At 33.7% G+C, this 13652-nt stretch overlaps 1 protein-coding gene across 1 annotated transcript in view; it reads right to left on the bottom strand.

Moving 5' to 3' along the window:
- The window catches only part of LOC145837929 (uncharacterized), a 33508-nt gene that overhangs the window by 14585 nt on the left and 5271 nt on the right, over positions 1-13652 (bottom strand). The window contains exons 11-22 of the mRNA XM_082945422.1: positions 11452-11565; positions 8928-9129; positions 7942-8094; positions 6873-6979; positions 6654-6758; positions 5206-5296; positions 4696-4841; positions 4244-4357; positions 3041-3160; positions 2722-2874; positions 2436-2611; positions 447-573 (exon numbers count right to left, since the gene is read on the bottom strand). Coding sequence (XP_082801548.1) covers positions 447-573; positions 2436-2611; positions 2722-2874; positions 3041-3160; positions 4244-4357; positions 4696-4841; positions 5206-5296; positions 6654-6758; positions 6873-6979; positions 7942-8094; positions 8928-9129; positions 11452-11565 — 1608 coding nt within the window. The remainder of the gene's footprint in view (positions 1-446; positions 574-2435; positions 2612-2721; positions 2875-3040; positions 3161-4243; positions 4358-4695; positions 4842-5205; positions 5297-6653; positions 6759-6872; positions 6980-7941; positions 8095-8927; positions 9130-11451; positions 11566-13652) is intronic.

Raw genomic sequence — 13652 nt, 5'->3', positions numbered from 1 at the left:
TGATGATTCACAACAGTATAGATTACCGCCAAAACATTAATTTACAACCATAAGGGAATATGCTAACCTTTCACGCTAAGTTAGCAGTTATTTGTTTTTGTGATTCATATTTAGTGTTAGTCATTTATTGTTATAAACTAAAAAATCTCATGATTTTGACCAAAAGTAACTATAAACTATTAGTAATAAATTTGTGCAAGTTATTTAACTGAAACTTATTTAAATGCAGGTGCTATAAACTAAGTTATCACAAACATTGATTTATTTTATAATAAAACAATGTATTTTACTTTTATTTAAAAAACTATAATCACAATTACAGTTTGTTTAGTATTGATAGACACTATTGTTGGTAAAAAAGATACAAAATAGAACACATGTATACTATTTTTTACGTACACTAAGCAATTAGCACCTTTTGTAAATTTTTTTTTGTAAGTTCAAACCTTTAAAACCAGGAGTACACTCGCAAGTGAATGAGTTTATGGCATCTCTACATGTGCCTCCATTTATGCAACTACCACTGCTACACTCGTCTATGTTTATTTCGCACTGCAGTCCTTTGTATCCAGGCTGTAACATTTTGTTAAAAAATAACTGTGTGTATAAGAGGCTGAACTTATCAAATTACTAAAAAATTAAAAAAAAAAATACATTAAATTTTTTTTAAAGGTATAAACTATGTTTAAAAAGTTTTTGAATTTTAAATATGTTAATACTGCTATTAAAATACTTTGAAAGTCTTTAAAACTACTTTAACTGTTTAAAACTATAAAACAAAGTATAAAATCCTTTTAATATTTTTTCATTGACTACTTAATGTAGAGTTGAGAGAGTTAAAAACCGCTACACATAAATAAACATTCAAAAGTAAACTAAAAAAAGCGTTTAACGACAAATTTTCTTTGAAACTAGCTACAGCAGCTTACAATTTAACTTGATAAAATCAATTACTGATATGCTTTATCGCGAAATTGTTACTGCCGTTGACAAGCTAAACGCTGCAATGGGCCTTTTATTCGTTTCGTTATCAAAAAGCAAATATTTTATTAAAGGAACACTTATGCACGCGATAAGTGACTTTTTCATCGATGCAGGTGCCTTGTAGTGATGATGACCGATTTATTATAAAAGCTTAAAGGTGCAATTTTGCTATTTATACTTGAGTTTTAAATATCTTGAAATAAACATTAGTCGCACTTGAAATAACTTACACACAAATTAATCAAAAAAAGAGCTCAAAAAATTTATTATATACTTTGTTTGCACTTTTTCATGAAATGCTATTTATAAATATGCTTAAAAATAATCGCTTATAAAGATGTGCATTTTTAATTAATGTTCAAACTACTTTTTAACTTTCTACCTTTACAAAAATTTTCAAAAAATTACTTAAAAGCATGAAATCTTAGTTTTTCATTAAATCCTTAGCAGTTTTTAGAGCTGACTAAAACCGTAAAAACTTAATTCGGTATTCATTTCAAAAAGATAAATAAAGTAAAAAAACAAACTATAGTTCTTAGTTGAGTATACTAAATAAATGTTGATCAAATAACAATCGTTGCAACATTAGAAAAACTTTTTCTCGTTCAAAGTAAACAAAACTAAGAATAAAGTTTACGAAAAAAAGTTCTAAGAAACCAATTATTGCAATTAAATACGTTTTTAAAAACTTAATTTTAGTAAATATATAAATACTCGATGCTTAGTACTCCTTCCGTTACATAAAATTTGTTATAGCATTTAGAAAATTTAAACATTTTTCAGTGATTTTGTGCATAAAGCATTTAAGTAGCTTAAAAAAAATTATAAGAAAACTATATGATGAATTTACTAATAATATAAAAATAAACTTAAATTTGTAAAAATCCAATGAATTAAGTAGCAACTTTTAAATTTATAAGCAAGAAAGTTTTATTTGAGTAATTCTAAAAAGTATATAATTTCAGTTAAGTTTGCTAAGATACAGTTTTAATAAGACTTAGTCAAAAGTACTTAAGTAATTATTCATGAAATATGTGTTGTTATATCTTTTTGATAGTAAGTATAAAACTTATTTGAATATTTAAATTATGTCAGAAGTAAATTTTCAAATTGAAAACTTTTTAGTTTTATTTTTAGTTTTAAGCCCATTTCACATAAAAGTATTACATAGCTATTATTAAAGTTAAAAAACTATAAAAATAAGCCAATAATTGTTTCACTATCGAAACACCTCTTCTTGCTTTGTTTGTGTGATTTTACATTTCAAATGCGCAACTTCAAAACACAACAAGCTTGTATTAATGTTTTTGTATTCAACATTTCTGTTTAAATAATCAAACAAACATTTTTTATAATAATATAACAGGATTTTAAACCAGATGTAGGACAATAGTATTTTTTTAGTTCAGTAAATTAGACTTTAACAAAACTTATCAAAAGGTAAAACTTACAGGGCAGGTGCATACGAATGAGTTGAGGTAGTTGGTACACTTGGCCCCATTTCTGCACGGGTTACTGGCACACTCGTCCACATCGTACTCGCATCTCTGACCACTGTACCCTGCCCTACACTCGCACCTGTACGTGTTTTCCTCGTCCACGCAGTTACCTCCGTTCATGCACGGGTCTGTTGACGGTATTTTGTCTGGCTTTGTATATGAAGCATCAAAATAGTTGTTGCTACTCTTTAATTTTTAAACTTTAATGTTTCATATGTGGTAGTATTAGAATACGAACCTGACAAGCACTCATCAACGTCAATTTGGCACCTGTCGCCTTGGAAACCGGGTCTGCAGTCGCACTTGTACCCTCCCTGGTGGTTGATGCAACGACCCTCATTCATGCAAGGGTAATTCCCACACTCATCTATATCCTCGCTACAAGTTGAACCTAATTTTTTTAAATGTAGTCAAAAAAATGTTTGAGTATTTTTGTTGCTTTTGTTAGAACACGCTCTCGAGCAATGAAATTTGAGCAAACTTATTGCGCAAAAAACCAATAGCTGTAAGTAGGTTTGAAATGACAGCTTAATGGTTCAACGAAACTTGACTTTTACCTTGGTATCCAGGCAGGCACTTGCAGATAAAGCCTTTATAGTCCTTGGTGACTTGACACTCTGCTGAGTTTCTACAAGGACTCGGGTAGCATGGAGTGAGTCTGTGCTCGCACCGTTCACCTGGTGAATGTAAAGTGTTAAAAACAAGTTTGTTTCAGCGCTCTTGTTGTAAACAGTGTCCAATTTTTTAGTTTGAATTTTGATAAACTTTTTGTTTAAGAAACAATAAAAAGTGTTATACAAAATATAAAAAATATTGACCAAAAAAAAATTATAAAAAAAGTTTTACAGAATAAATTACGTATTTCCTTTTTTTAAATAAGCACTTTACTTCAATACACAAAACAAAAAAATTACAAAGTGGGAAAATCATCCTAAATATGGGTCAGACATACGAAAGGCCTCCGGCGAAATCTAATTTGTAGCGCGCCACTTTCACACGCTTCGCCCCGTTTACATGACAACCGCAATAATTCTGCCCGCAATATTTCCTCCGACTGCGGTTGCCAAGCATCACCGACTTAACTGCGAACAAACTTTGAATTTCTTAAATTTCCGATACTTATGCGCATCTTAATTTTGTAAACGGGTAATTAAAAAGCAAATAAACATCAACAAACGGTGTAATCAAGTTAAGATGAGATAAAAAATTGTTTTGCCAACAAACAGCTAAATGCAAAACAAAAGCTGTTTGTGTATTTTCATTTTAGCTTTTTCGGTAAACAAATAAAACTGCTAGGCGAGACAGGTAACAATAAACAGTTAATATTGACGTGCAAAATTAACAACAAAACAGCTAAATTTTGATGAGATTGGTCTTTTGTTGGGAACCGTACACAGTTTACTAAACAAAAAACAACAACTTATTTCAGTCAATTAATTTAAACGATAACGAAAAGTAACAACAAAAGGTGAAAACAAAAACAATGGTTTTAGTTGGCGCAGACGATCGGTGTTATAATGATAAATTGACCGAGTGTCACATTAAGACGGATGTTTTTCTTTTGTTCAGCACAATACCTGAGCCAATGTTTACACCTCTGATTACTAATACAATTTTTTGTGGTTTGGCAGCTACACAGAGAAGTTTTCAAATTACACTAGGAAAATGTTGTTGGGTTTGGAAGTTGTTAAAGAGCGGATTACATTGTTTTTGACAACTAGAAATAAAATGTAGATATTTTATTTTAAAGATAAACAAACCAGAATATTGTAGTGGGCATTGGCACTTGTACTTTCCGATGTAGTCGTAGCATTTGCCATTATTTAAACACGGGTTCGATTCACACTCGTCTATTTGTATTTGACAGTTTTTACCTGTTTTTTATTGAAATTTTTAAACCCATTGTTATAAGTTTGTAAGGTTCGTGTAATTGTATTAAAATAAAAAACAAGCATGAAAAAAGTTGGCTTAGAAATAACATTTATTTTTGAAATTCTAAAAACACTCATTTTAGTTTAATTGAAAAAGTTTTGTAAAGTTTTATTTTTGTTTAATCTTTAAAAAAACATTAAAAATTTTCCAAAACATTTTTAGCATGTAACCAGTATAAAAACAAACTTGTCAACCTTTTAACAAACTTTGATGAAAACAAAACTACTGCTATTTTTACACATGTTTTAGCATACGCGGATTTCAATTTAAGAAAAATCACCTTGGTACCCGTTCTGGCACCGGCACTCGTACCCGTTCACCTTGTCCACGCAGGTGGCCTTGTTGTGGCACGGATTGGACCGGCACTCGTCAGTGTCGTACTCACAATTCAGTCCGTGGAAGCCGGGCAGACATTGGCAAGAATATCTGCGAATAGAAAGTCGTTTAACAGACTGTTAAAATGGTCTTAGAATGGGTATGGATGAAATTTTTGTTTTTAAGAGTTGTGTGTTTAGTAGTTCGGAGAGTTACTAGATATTTGGAAAAAAAAACAATAACTAGATTAAAAAATAAAAGTGTTTTCTTTTAAGTTTGAACTTTTTTTTTTAATTTGTTTTATAGATTTTAGATTAATATTCTAAAATATCAACAAAGCTAGTTTCAAAAATGTTTGCAAGGTTAAAAAAGCTCAACCGCAAACTAACCTTTCTATAAAATACAATAAATTTGTATTTTGTACTATTTAAACAGTTCAAGCTTTTGCACGCAATTCAACAAAGTTAAAACTGACTCGTTCACTTTGTTGTGACAAATTCCGCCGTTTTGGCACGGGTCGCTGTTGCACTCGTTTATTTCCCTGTAGCACCTGGAATCCTTGAAGCCTGTTTGTTTAAAAAATTACGTCACAAAGCTTGTTTGAACTCCGTCGAGCTTCCCGTCAAAGCAAACACGTTTTATAGGGCAGACTTGCATGTGCACGAAAAAAGTAGTTAAACATTGACTAGAAATTACTACGCACTGCGCACGCTGTGAACACTAAAACGGGCTTATAAATCACAGAATGGCAAATCGCGTAGAGCGCACAAACAAGCTAGAAATTTAAATACCAACCATAAAGTTATAATAACAGGGCATTAAAATTCTTGCCTTTTGCACACAAAAATGCATGACTTTAACAAAGTAGTGGAGCGGTTTTACTGCGAGTTTAACGGCGTTTGAACTTCGCGTTAAATCGAAATTATGATTGATTTTATCAACGGTCGTTAAAGTTAGCAGTAACAATAAAAAGTTGCAAAGTTTTTTGAATTAGTTTATAAACAAGTAAAAAGGGAAACAAATCAGATTAAAGAAAACATCTTTTTTATACAACACTAAAACCCATGTAGACTTCTAAGAAAAGGCAAGCTAAACAATATAAAAGGAAAACTATTAAAGCGCCAGCTGTGGCTTCATATTTATATTTTTTAATTTTTCTTTTCCAGCAAAGCCGGTGTTGAAAACACACAAAGCACGAGAAAATATCCAATTACACATCCTTTGTCGTGACCGGCAATTCGAAACTAAAGGTGTGCAGTCAGCGGAAGACGCCAATGTAAACTGATCCGCAATCAACTAAACGGCAATTGTTAATTTTGCTGCAGTAACTTGCAACAAAAGAATGCGAGTTTTTTCCCAACAGAACTGGTTATGGCGCAATTTAGTTAACTGCGAGTTGCAATAGAAAGTCGAAGCTACATTTTTTGTAATAATTATTTGTCTTTAAGGTTGGCTTAATTTATTTCTTAACTTATAGCCAATCAAGACTGATATAAAAATAGAAATTTTTACGTAAGTAAAATTTATGTTGCACAAAGTGGTTTAACTAAATGCAACAAACTTTAACTATATTACTACTCAGCTTATTAATAGTAATAGTTTTACTTTTACTTTTATTTTTTGTAAGACTAAAGCATTGAAAATCGAAAACTTTTTATTATATACTTTTGTATTTCAATCAAAGTTTATTATTTCCTGTGAAAAAATTCAGCTTATTTTTTTTAATGAAAGGTGTTCTTGTTATTTAGAAATCAAAGCTTATATTTGTAAATTTGTTCATAAGTAAGCTTTATCGTTTTATAAGTTTTATCCAAAGTGAAAATCTCAATTTAAACATTTTAAAGTCAATAAAAACTGAGCAATGGTTTATACGTATATAACTTATGCAAATTTTATTTTTTAGACTTTTATAAAAATTATTACCGGGGGGACACTGGCATGTAAACCCTCCGATACCGTCGATGCAAGTTCCTCCGTTAACACAAGGACTCGACTGGCATTCGTCTATTTCGTGCTCGCACAAGGAACCTACAAAAAAATCGAACTTGAAAAGAATATGTGGTTTTAGCAAAATTTATATACACACCATAATTAATAATGATTCGTTAAAACAATTTTCGTTATTATTTTTTCACCACTCACCCGCATAGCCCTTGACACAGGAGCATGAAAAGTCGTTGAGCAAGTCCAAGCAAGTGGCGCCGTTTCGACAAGGACTTCCTACGCAGTCGTCAATATTTATCTCACACCTAAAAAATAAAATGCGTTAAAATCGATCACATTGTTGCCGCATCCGGTTGAAATGATAAATAAACAAGTTTAAAATGATTTTTTACTAAAAACAGAACATCTACAAACGGTATTAATTTTAACATTTAAAAAAAGGTAACATTTGAATTTAGCTAAACAAATTTAAGTAATCCGCTCAAAGTACACATTTAAATTAAAAAGATCGCGCAAAGCAGCTGTCTTATCGGATCTCACAGCAAAACAAGCTTTATTATTCATCATCGGATACTCTCAAGTATAAAACGGGCAATGGAAATAAACATGGTTGTCGTTGCATTAATCATCTCATAGGTGAAGCGCAGAGAATATCGACCCATTATCATCTCCCTTAATCTCCCCTTTGTTTTATTTTTTCTACTTGTATGTGTGTGTGGAAGGCGTAATGAATAATAATGAGCATTTCGGTTTGTTATCGCCAGCGCGCATATCCACCAGCAGCCGACTGCATCAGCAACTGTTTCATTGCCATCACGCATTCACACAGCACTCAATCAGTTCATGTGAGTAGCACTTTGTTTTTGTTGTGCCGAGTTCTCAAGCCCAACGCGCACGTTTCCCACGCAATAAGGCCCGCAATACATGCTATTGCCGTACATATTTGTTAACTAGTTGAAGGGAAAATAGTTTGTCGGTGCATCACAACTGTTCATTGGCCGCCGTCCAAGTGACAAAATCCCAAAAGGGTTCTTAAGCGATTAATCGCATTTACATGTTGTGTTGTACTGGGAAATGCCATTAATTCGAGGGGGTTTAGCGCGATCACGGATTAACGAAATTGACCAAATTGAAATTAATACACAAGTGTCTTTAACAAGCGCTTCATTTGGCGCCTTATTATACTTTTTATTATAATCATGTTAGCCACTCAAAGCGCGAGTGGCAGCACCCACGTAAAAATGCTAATCAGATTTCACACACAAACCTGTCTCCTTTGGTGCCGGCCGGGCAGTCGCAGGTGAAGGAGTTCTTGCCGTCGATGCACCTTCCGCCGTTGTGGCACGGGTTCGACTGGCACTCGTTGATCTCGCTTTCGCAGTATCTTCCCGTGTATCCCGGCTCGCACGTGCACATGAAACTGTGAAAACGTTGGTTTAGTTTTTTGGAGCGAATTTGATTTCGTAAAAGGCATTATACTTAAAGTTTAAATTTATATTTAAAAATTTTAGAACTTTTTAAAAAATTCTCTTTTTTTTTTGTGCTGTTTATTAAAATATCTTGTTAACAGAACAACGTTCAGAGTTTTATAAGTAAAATGCTCAAAAAATTTTTTTTTTTTTTAATAGATATTTTTAGCAAAGTATCTCAGCTCGACAGCTCAAATAAAAGAGTCTATAAAGTTTTGAGAAGTTCGCACGAGAGTATTGTTAAAAGTGTATTCATTGTAGCAATTTTAGAAAAGCAGACTATAAAAAACTTGGTATTCTAAAGTGAAAGCAGCACATTGAAGCTATAAAAACTTGCTCAAAAGCAAGCACATATTGTTTGCTATTTCGAGTCGTAAAAATTTCGAGCGTTTAACGACCACATGCAGAGTTTAAGCAGCAGAAAAATTGGCAGTAAAAATAGCTCAAGAGTTAATATAGTCAATTTAAACTTTATTGTCGCAGCACAAATGTGCTACTAATTTTGTTGAGTTTCAACGTTTAATTACCGATACTTTTTGTAAAAGCCTTTACAAAGACACTGTTTTCACAAATAAGTAAGCTTTAAAGCGAATATATTTATAATATTATATTTTACTGATAACAAAAAAAACACAAATTAATTTACTTTAGCTTAGTTTGTGAAAATCTGTGCATTGAAATCTGACAAAAATTGTACAAAAAATGAAAAAATTATGCATTAAAGAGAAACATCACGTCTCATGAAAAAGTTGAAAACTTTAAAAAGTTCAAAATGCAAACAAACTCGTTGACGGCGTCCGTGCAGTTGCCGTAGTGGCAGGGCTGGGGGGAGCAGTCGTCAATGTCGGTCCCGCAGTTTCTCCCCGTGAACCCCGGCTTGCACTCGCACAGGTAGTCGTCCTCCCCGTCGATGCACCTGACGTGGTTGTGGCACGGGGTGGAGGCGCAGTCGTCGATGTTCACCTCGCACGTCTCCCCGGTGAACCCTGCAAATTTGTTGGTTGCCAGGGTGAAATTAGTTGGTTGTCAGGGTGGAAGTTAAATCGGGTGAGCGTATAAACTTAATTGGGTGAGTGTATAAGTTTGGTTTGTGTTCATTAATATTTTTTTAATTTATAACTTAGACTTTTTAAATTGTGAAGTTTATGTTGAAAAGCATTTGTAAACCGATAAATTATTATTAAACTGATTAAAAAACCGTACAAGTATAACGTGTTGATACAAACTCAAAAAATAACTAGTAAGAGAAAATAGTCTAAATTACTAATTAGTGTGAACTATTTCTAACAAACTTCAATATACAAGTTTACATGTACAGCACAAAAATCATTAACACCAAGAAATCTTTCACACAGAAATATCTCACCAGATTAATCGATCAATTATTTAGTTATTAAACACTGAAGCGAGGTATTTTCAAGGTGAATTTTAATAACAATAATCTTTCTATCAGCATCACGATCTGCAATAGAAAACCTGAAATTCAGCTCAGCTAATAAAGTGTCGCTCGCTTAGTTATTTGTGAGGAAGGGCTGTACTAAACGCGAGCATATAAAACATGCTAGTGTTTTTTTTACTGGAATATGTTTGAAAACTTTGAGCATGTAAAAATGCAAGTTTTCTGTTACATTCTTTATAAAATTGCCTTATCAACTAATATATGCTTACTGTTAAAACCTGTGTAACAAAGACTTTTGAATAGTAAAATTGTAGCAACTGTTCTCAGTAGTGCTACATATTTTAAGTTGAAGATGAATAGATAACAAAAATAAACTGCCTAAATTAGTTATTATACTGTGCTCAAACTCAAAAGAACTTTTTGCTGGAAAACAAGGGGCATTATCAAACTGAAATGGTGCTTAACTAAATCCGCTCAAAAGCAAGTTTAAATCGCTAATTGTGCGTGTTAGCTTGAAAAAACACAGAGGCCAATAAGCAACTTGCAGACAGACGAAACCGCCGATGTGCGTACCAACAAAAAAAAACAAACTGCCAGTAACGAAATTCGGCGATTTCTGCAAATCCGAGGCGCCGAGCTAATAATTTACCTTCAATCTGTCTAAATTAAGCCGATCGGCGAGTTTTCGGAGCGAGGACTGATTTGCTTCGAATCTCATTGGATTTGGCTGGCGTGAGGCGATGCAAAGTCGAAAGGCAAAGGACAGCGTCAGCCAAATCTCCTGCAGTGTTCGCGTTAAGTCAGCCGTGACTGCGCGGCTTACTCACACTCACACACACACTGTGATTTTTTTTCTTTTCGCGTCCAGCTCGCCACTTTATATGAAAACCTACTTTTTCCAGCTCAGGTTTTGCATTAATCATGCGGGGACGCGACTTTTCATCGCGCAAAAGAAATCCCTTTATTGGCTTTTTGTTTACTCTAGCGAGCGAGCTCGATGTTGTATTGAAAGCCTGGGCTTTTGTTGACTGATAGATCTTTATTTTTGTGTGAACTGCACGTTTGTGCGCAAGCGGATGTTGTAAAACGAATCAGACTGCAAATATTGGCTGTGTATTGTGCTTTTTTTTTAACGCCATTTAAATGGATTGAACAACGTTTTTAAAGTAAATTTACCCCTTTTCATGTTTTTTTCATGTTGCAGTGAATTTAAACAACATAAAAGTTGTGAGATAAAATAAAACCTAACAACTTATACTAAATTCCAAAATCTTAGGCTTTTTTAAGTTTTAAATTTAAAAAACCTGCAAACAAGAGGCCAGCTTGGAGAGCATATTCTTAAATATTCGAATAGCGTTTCTTTAATTTAGATAATTCTTTTTTTAAGTTTGGCCATAACAAGAATCCTGAATGTGAATTTGCGAGGGAAGTTCGAATTTGACCAACTTCTTAGCAACTTCTCAAGCATTAAACATCTGCCGCACTCAAATCGCTCCTTTCTCACCCGACTTCAACCTGCCGCGCGCTGTGACGTCATAATACCTCGATGATCATTGCTACATAGAACAATTTGTGCTGAATCCGTAATGAGACTCGGCTTCAGAGTTTTTTCAACGTGAGAATCTGCAGAGTTTCGCACGGAAACTCTCTTTTTTGCGCTTCCTTTAACAAGATTCACGCGTAAAACATGCTTTTCGGAAGCAAGTTCAGTCGGATTAGTTTAACACTTCGGGAATCTAAACTAGTGCGATACATAATCGAAATCTATTGATAAAAAATCGATGAACGAAACATTAAATTTAACTACTTTGGTAGTTTTATTTCAAGCTTGTTTTATAAAAGTTACCGCTCAAACAGCGCGCTGATTGCTGTTTGATTGACGCTGACTGTAAACAATAGAAACTTGTACCTCGGGGGCAAACGCAAGTGAATGATGCGACGCCGTCTATGCATTGTCCGTCGTGCAAGCAGGGCAGGTCCCTGCACTCGTCTATTTCCTTCTGACAGTACTTTCCCTCGTATCCTGTGTAAAATTTGTGCTTTGTTATTTAACTCTGTTGAGTTTCAAATAAAAAAATATTAGAAAAAAATTTGAGCAGGCTTTGTTTTCCTAGAAAATTGTCCATATATAGTTTGTAAGTTTTTAAGTGCAAACATTATTCTTTTTAAAAAAAAACACGCTCATTTGTATACGGTTTGTGCTTTTGAAGTCTTAATTAATCAAATTCACCTGTCGAGTTTTTGATTAATATTAACTGTTAAAAATTAAAATTTTCAACAAACCTTAAGCTTTTATTCTCTTTTAACTTTGATTGCGAGCAAAAGCTTTCAGAAAACCATCAAACAAAAATTACTAATGTAATCAAAACAATTTACGAACGAATATATATACATATGGATGGAAGGTTTACGGTTTCTTCCATCAAATAAAGCCGCAGCAAATTAAGCGTGCAACGGAGCAGCCCGACATCAAAAGCAGCCCGAAATCGTGGCCGTGAACATCAGAGCCTTAATTTGCGTGTGAGCGTGTGGTGGCCGTGAAAAGCAGAAAGTTCTCAGACTGGAAATTGGAATCACCCGACTCGTTAGCGTTTTCTCACTTCAATCACGAGTTGCTTGTTTGAGAAAAAGTTCAACAAATGAAAAAAATATTTTTGTTTTCATGTTAGCTTCCACTTGTTTTGGTCAAAACTGAAACATTGTTGCGGGAAATATGTAAACTATCAGCGCTAATTATGATGGAAGGCGGGTGATGGAGTTGAAAAAGGCAAATTGAATCAGCGCAGATTAAGTTGGCAAGGCAAAAGCGCGAGACATGAGAACATTTCAAGCACAAAGAAGCACTACTAATAAACTTGCACCTGCTTTCACTCCCCGTTATTCTCCCCAACAACGACTTCTCTCCATGGCAACCGCTGCTGCGCGTAGCGACGACTTCTCAACAGGCTGCCTGAGACTTGTGCCTTTTGTGACGAAACGCACGTAGGAAACTTATAGAAGATCTTTCAACGAAGCATAACATTATAAAAAGTTTATAAACCCACACACATTGAGCGAACATTTTCTCAATTTCGTCTCAAAAAAAACTTTAAGTCTGTTTTAAGAGTTGAGTATGTGCTTTTTTTACTCGGCCTTAACAAACGTTTTTCTTCGAGATATGAGTTGCGTGTTTATTTAACAGCACACTTGAGTTACTTATCACCAAACCAAATCGTTCACTTTTTCAAAACTTTATTACTTTAAAAGGTGTTTTTGCTAAATGCACAGTGCTTGAATTTGTTTTTCTTTTCTTAAAAAAGTATAACTTATCTCTTTTAAGCTTTTTTAAGAAATTTTTAACTATTCGAGTGTAATTAAAAATCATTTTCTCTTTTTTTTTTTGGCATTAGTTCTACCATACAGCTTAATTAAGCTTGTTTTCATTCAGTTTTCCGTTTTTGTCATACTTTTGTACAATTTACTCGCTCAATTAATTATCAAAAACATTTCTTTTAAATTAAAATCACATATTTATTAAACTCAAGTCAACTGCAAATTGCACCAATAAGGCAACTCAAACTTTCAAAGGCTTCTATAAATATCTTCAATGGGCAATTTTTGAATAACACAAACAGTTTAAATTTGAAATCGTCACGAGCACAATAATAGCGCAAACAAGCAGCCAGTATGCACGGCTGTGCGACCCTCGGGCAATTTTGAGTTGAGCCGGTAACAGTAGACTAAAATTGTTATTTCATTGAACTTGTAAACTTTTCATTGTTCAGAGATGTTGAGGATGACCGCTGCGCTGCTTGTTCAAGTTTCGTTTTTATCTCAGCTGAATAAAAGCATGCTCTCGACAGCAGCGGCTCGGATACTTATCAGCGTTTTTTTCTGCGCACAACAAAGGCTTCGATAAGCAACTCGTTCAAAAATGCGTTTGTCATTAGATTTTCATAACAAGTTGTAAAAGATGTGTTAATGTCATAAATGCCCTTGATGTAAAGATAGGTACGGGTAGCGCTTTCAGTTCAGGCAATTTGTAGACGTATTTTCAAGATAAGCGTTTAAGTAATAAAATTTGAGTCAGTAAGAGTATTTTTGTATCTCGTTACACTTTGCTTTAAACGC

The sequence above is a fragment of the Thalia democratica genome, chromosome 6, assembly GCF_965202585.1.
Source record: "Thalia democratica chromosome 6, ktThaDemo2.hap1.1, whole genome shotgun sequence".
NCBI lineage: Eukaryota > Metazoa > Chordata > Thaliacea > Salpida > Salpidae > Thalia > Thalia democratica.
Note: the sequence above shows the minus strand (reverse complement) of the source record. Positions and strands in the feature narration are given on the sequence as shown.